We start from the raw sequence: 5,826 nt of genomic DNA, 5'->3' as shown, positions 1-5,826 counted from the left end.
ATTACAATGAGACCACTTTGAAAATCTTTGAATTTTTCACCTGGGCAGTTCGTCCATTATAATGGGACCATTTGGAGAGGAAAAAAAACTTTGTATTCTTCACCTTGGCAAGACACCCATGACAATTTGACCATTTTAAAAAAATTTAAATTTTACCATTAGGCAGGTTGTTTGGTACAAATATACCACTTTAAAAAATCTTTCAGTTTTTCATAAATATTATCCTTTTCTTTGCAAATACTATCTATTTTTCCTTTGAATGATAGTGCACTTTCTAGCCATATCTTCTTTCCCTTTGAGTGCGTCTTTGAGCCCTCATCCATTTGATAGTGTGTTTTCAGGCCGTACTATTTTCTTTCTAAGGGCATTTTCCAAACCTCGTCTATCAGATAATGCGCTTTCAAGCTCTATCTCTTTTCTTTCAAGTGCGCCCTCGTCTCTTAGATAGTGCGTTTTCTAGCCCTATCTCTTCTTCTTTTGAGCGTGCCTTTAAGCCCTCCCTCTTAGATAATGCACTTTATAGCTCTATCTCTTTTTTTAGTGCACTTTTGAGCCCTCGTCTTCCAAGTAGTGTGTTTTCCAACCCCAACACCTTGAGTACGCCTTTGAGCCCTTATCATTCAGATAATACACCTTCAGACCCTATTTTTTTTCCTTTCGAGTGCACCTTTGAGCCCTCATCCTCCAGACAACACATTTTCTAACCCTATCTCTTTCCTTTCGAATACGCTTTCAGGCCTTCATCCATCAAATAATGTGCTTTCAAGCCATATCTCTTTCCTTTCTAGTGCATTTTCAGGCCCTCCTCATACATCAGATAATGTGTCTTCAGGCCATATCTTTTTCCTTTCGAGTGCACTTCCAAGCCCTTGTTCATCAGATAGTACACTTTCAGGCCCTATCCTTTTGGGTTTTTTTTGGTGCGCTTTTTAGCCCTCATATATCAAATAATATGCTTTTTAGCCTTATTTGAATTCTTATGAGTGCGCTTGCCAACCCTCACATACTAGATAGTGCATCAGTAAACCTTATTTATTTTCCATCCAAGTGCGCTTCCAAACCCTCACTTTTAATACTTTTAGAAGGATTGATCATTTCTTGATTTGATAAATCCACATCATCTTATCTTTTCTTCTTTATAAAACTTACTATCAAAAGTCTATTATGAGACTTCTTGTCGTAAGCATTGTAAAGAGGGGGACAACTGTCATAACTCAATTTTTAACACCCTACTTTTCTAAATATTTTCAATATACAAAAAAATCAAACAATATATTCTTGACTTATTTGTGTTATTTTTAGCATTTTCAGCGTCATCTCAAAAGAATTCAAATTTCAAATTTCTTTTTAATGTGTTCAGCTTTTAACGCATCATTCTTAAAATCATTGATTTTTTCTCATTGAGTTGGCGTTGATGTAGCTTTTAAAAAAATGCAAAAAAAAATAAGAAGAATAAAAAAAATATTCAGACAAAAAAGACTAAAATGAAAAGGAAAAAAACAATGGACTAAGGTGAATTTAGGTTGTTTGTTGGACCAAGTAATTGGGAAAGAAGATAAGATTTTCCACCTATAAATAGGTGGTATTACATGAAATCTAAAGAAAATACCCAAATAAAAACATTAGACCCACAGTCTTCCCAAAAACCAAACACAAAAACCCCTTTCTCCCAAACTTAGCCATCAGCCACTATGAAGATGTTCTCTCAGCTAAAAACAAATATCAATCTCATGGCTCTCATTTTGGTTCAACTAACCCTTCATCTTCCACAATAGCAACTATCCACCCTTTCCTCCATATATTCTACAACAGCACAGCAACTTCCCCTCACTTCTCTCTTCCTTGTGGCAGCATCATTAACCTCTCGTCGCCAATAAAGGCAACAATGGAATTTCCCTTCTTCTTTATCGTATAGTAGCCTCAACAAGTCTCCTTACTCAGACTCTCACAAACCATTAGATTTTCTAGAAACCGTATTACTAACTTAAAAAAAAAAACTCCAAAAAATAAATTCAAACCCTAGAAGAGTAAATCACTAATATTGTCCAACCAAAATAGACCTTAAGTTTAGTTAGGAAGCACTTTCTTCTAAAACAAATGAAATTTAAAAAAAAAAAAACATGCTTGAAAAATAAAGATTTGTCTAGGAGAGAGGAGAAGACAGTTGTAGGATAACCAGATAGGCAGAGAAAGGGGTGGGTTCATGAAGATTGAAAGAGAAGGGTGGAGAGAGGGAAGGGGATATGAAGTTGTGACAATGAAGTTTAGGGTTTGAGTATTTGGAAGATATTTTTTCTATTTATAGACCTGTTAAGTGAAAAATATTTTTAAATTTTTTGTTGAATCGATACAATTTAATTGGTTTAATATATAAAATTTACTTACCATTTGCCAAATTAACAAACACAAAATCTCAAGCACGTTTGAGATAGAAGGATATGAAGAAAAAGAAAAGCCATCCTCAAGAATCTAACCAATATATGGTGAAAAGTAACTCTCGTATTGGTTCCAAAACTTTTTTTAATATCAATAGAATTGTGAAAAATAATAACAAAAGCTCCATGATTTTGAAGATAACCCAATTAAATCCCATATACATCTATAAAAAATTAATTCAATAATTTTATAAATTATATTTAGATTTTAATTATTAATCTTAATTATCTATTTTTAAATATTTTCCATCACAAAAATAATAATACTAGATTTAAAATGGAAAAATAAATTCATAGAATAACAAGCTGTGGCACTACAAAGATTAAAAAAGAAGTGGCCTAATAAAAAAAAACTTGATTAAGAAACAGAGTTCATAAAATAAAGATAAAATCACAATCACAAACATAAACCGCAGAGCAAGAAACGAAAAGAACTCAAAACAACGTCGTTCAAGCCAAAACAAGTGACTTGTCCTCTAAGTCGAATTCTATTTTTCTTCAAAAACCCCGCAGATCTCACAGAGAAGCAACGCAAAACCCAGGCTAAAACAAGAGAAAACTGAAACCTAGCCATGGCTCGATACGATCGTGCAATCACAGTCTTTTCTCCTGATGGCCATTTATTTCAAGTAGAATATGCTCTCGAAGCTGTCCGTAAAGGAAACGCCGCCGTTGGTGTCCGTGGCACTGATATTGTCGTTCTCGGTGTTGAAAAGAAATCCACCGCTAAACTTCAAGATTCTAGGTGATTTTACCTTTTTCTTGATTTTTAAGTTATAAGTTTTTCTGGGGTTTCCTTGTTTCTTTATGTTTGTGATGAAAGGAGATTTTTTTTAAGGAGAAAATTGAGGTTTAGGGTTTAATTGGGGTTGACCAGTGATTGATTTATGGTTTAATCGTGATTAGTGAATTTGCTGGATTTAAATTAGCATTTCTTATTTGTATCTACTTGGCTTTTTACGTGGTAGTTAAACTGTTAACTACTCAATTAGTTCATTCATGAAGACTGTAAAAATGATTTATTTTGGTTTGTTGTTGATGTGTGTTAGAATTTGGTTAATGAACATAAGTAATTTCCGTACTTCAAATCTTTTATATTGGCGTGTAGAGCTTATTGATATTATGGATTTTGTTGTTGCTAATTAGGTGTTTGTTTGATTTTACGCTGATCTGCAATGTAGTTGTTACGACATCTAGTGTCTTGTTCTGTGTTCAATGAGATTAGTTATGTGAATGTTATGTAATGTTTTTGCTGGTTATGTTTGCAGATCAGTGAAGAAGATTGTATCTTTGGACGATCATGTGGCACTAGTATGTGCTGGATTGAAGGCAGATGCCCGTGTCTTGGTTAACAAGGCACGGATTGAGTGCCAAAGCTATAGGCTAACTGTTGAGGATCCTGTAACTGTTGAATATATAACGCGTTATATTGCTGGTTTGCAACAGAAATATACACAGAGTGGTGGTGTGAGGCCATTTGGTCTTTCGACCTTGATTGTTGGCTTTGACCCACACTTGGGTGTCCCCTCTCTTTATCAAACTGATCCTTCTGGAGCTTTTTCAGCATGGAAAGCTAATGCTACCGGGAGAAACTCAAACTCAATGCGGGAGTTTTTGGAGAAAAACTATAAGGAAACTTCTGGGCAAGGAACTGTGAAGTTAGCTATCCGTGCTTTACTTGAAGTAAGTTTCTTCCTTTTTATGTTGGTGCCGATTGTAGAATGCATATGCTACAAATTGCCCAAGGATGCATATCGTTCCTTAGAATTGAACATGCATTCAAGCTAAATAAACGTGCGCCATTTACAGCTGACAGATGTAAGATGATGCTTAGTAGTTGTTTTTAGACTTTATAGCAGCTGGCATTTATATTTAATCATCACTTGATTCAATTGTAAGTTATTACTTGGTAATAGAACATTTCCACTTCATATGATTGCTATCATACAAGTTGAATTGGTCCTAACATCATTGCAAAAATAGTTGGGGTATAACTAGGTCTCATAGAAAGGATTGTTAACAAGTCTTTGCTACACAGCTGCCATGCATGCAGCTTATAACATTGTGGGTTTGGTTCAACCTCTCTGCACGAATTGCTGTTCTGACATGGGTAACACTGACATGTATGATTGTTTAGTTAAGTATGCATATTTTATGCCATGACATCTACATCTTGCCCCATCGTCATTGATGTTTTGACAGCTTAAAAATCTATGCTGCAGAAGGTTCTTCTTTGTCTATCTCCTCTCTCTCAAACAGACAATTTCTTGTTCTGTAAAACTTGTATCTGTTGTGCTAACTTCTTGATCTCTAGTGTAGCCATGCATTTTTGGATTGTATGTGTAACTGCCATATCATTTGGGTATTTGAAACCTTGGCTGAACGTGAATTACGACCATATGATGGCATTTATTATTTGGTGAATCATATCCTCTATATGGCTTTAATTCAGTAAAAAATCTAAGTTATCTCAATGCATTTCTGTCGAGCAAAGAAAAACAGATAACAAAGGTGAAACACCCAGACCTGTCAAGATACTGGTCTAACCAACTGATACGGAATTCCTTTTATGTATCTTCTCCTGAAATCTGAGCTGTTTCTCAATTCCTTTTATGTATCTTCTCCTGAAATCTGAGCTGTTTCTCAATGTTCGCAGAGAAACCATTATACTTGCCTGTTTCTTACCTATCTTTTGTGTTCCTTGGAATTAGGTTGTTGAGAGTGGGGGGAAGAACATAGAAATTGCTGTGATGACAAAAGACCAGGGGCTGCGGCAGCTTGAAGAAGCTGAGATTGATGCAATTGTTGCTGAGATCGAAGCAGAGAAAGCAGCGGCTGAGGCTGCAAAGAAAGCTCCACTGAAAGATTCCTAGACCTGCTGTAGTTCTCATACATCACCTTGTACTGTCCAAGTGATTTAGTTTCTTCATTGCTATATCACATTGGTTTGTTTCCTGTTGTCAGACACCTGATTTCAAGTCTCTGCCAGCCTTCATTTTGTGTTTCTTCTCTTATATCCTCTCATTTGAAATGGTCACAACTGCTTTATGTTTCCTAGCAATGTTGAACGTTTCGATTCATGCTATTTTCAAAGTTCTGCTAAAATTGGTACTTGATATATCCTCTTACACTTAAAAACTAAAAATTAAATTTTAGCAATTGGGTTCTAAACAATTAGTATATGTTATTCAATTGATTTCGCAGTCCATAGTTTAGCTACTATATTGAGAATTAAATTAAAATTTTACATTTTTTTTTTATTAATAGTGTGAAATTAAACTGAGGCAACGAAGGGCAATTAATCTTTCCTTTAATTGGTTCAAAAATAAATTTTATTTTGAATGGATATGGGAATATTTTATTTTCTCTTTACTAGCTTTATGTGTAACTA

General features: G+C 34.7%; 1 protein-coding gene across 1 annotated transcript; it reads left to right on the top strand.

Moving 5' to 3' along the window:
* Positions 1-2,831: 2,831 nt before the first annotated feature.
* LOC133699989 (proteasome subunit alpha type-7-like) lies at positions 2,832-5,540 on the top strand. Its single transcript, XM_062123539.1, has 3 exons — positions 2,832-3,180; positions 3,704-4,118; positions 5,147-5,540. The coding sequence occupies exons 1-3, from the start codon at positions 3,008-3,010 to the stop codon at positions 5,306-5,308; spliced, it is 750 nt and encodes a 249-aa protein (XP_061979523.1). The 5' UTR covers positions 2,832-3,007; the 3' UTR covers positions 5,309-5,540.
* Positions 5,541-5,826: the final 286 nt, after the last annotated feature.

The sequence above is a fragment of the Populus nigra genome, chromosome 7, assembly GCF_951802175.1.
Source record: "Populus nigra chromosome 7, ddPopNigr1.1, whole genome shotgun sequence".
In the NCBI taxonomy this organism is placed as follows: Eukaryota; Viridiplantae; Streptophyta; class Magnoliopsida; order Malpighiales; family Salicaceae; genus Populus; species Populus nigra.
This window is presented reverse-complemented; position numbering and strand designations above follow the sequence as displayed.

Excerpts from the sequence above, each read along its gene's own strand:
- LOC133699989 (XM_062123539.1), top strand. The coding sequence starts at position 3,008 with ATGGCTCGATACGATCGTGCAATCACAGTCTTTTCTCCTGATGGCCAT. Across the intron at positions 3,181-3,703 it reads GCTAAACTTCAAGATTCTAG|ATCAGTGAAGAAGATTGTAT; the intron begins GTGATTTTACCT and ends TTATGTTTGCAG. Across the intron at positions 4,119-5,146 it reads CTATCCGTGCTTTACTTGAA|GTTGTTGAGAGTGGGGGGAA; the intron begins GTAAGTTTCTTC and ends CCTTGGAATTAG.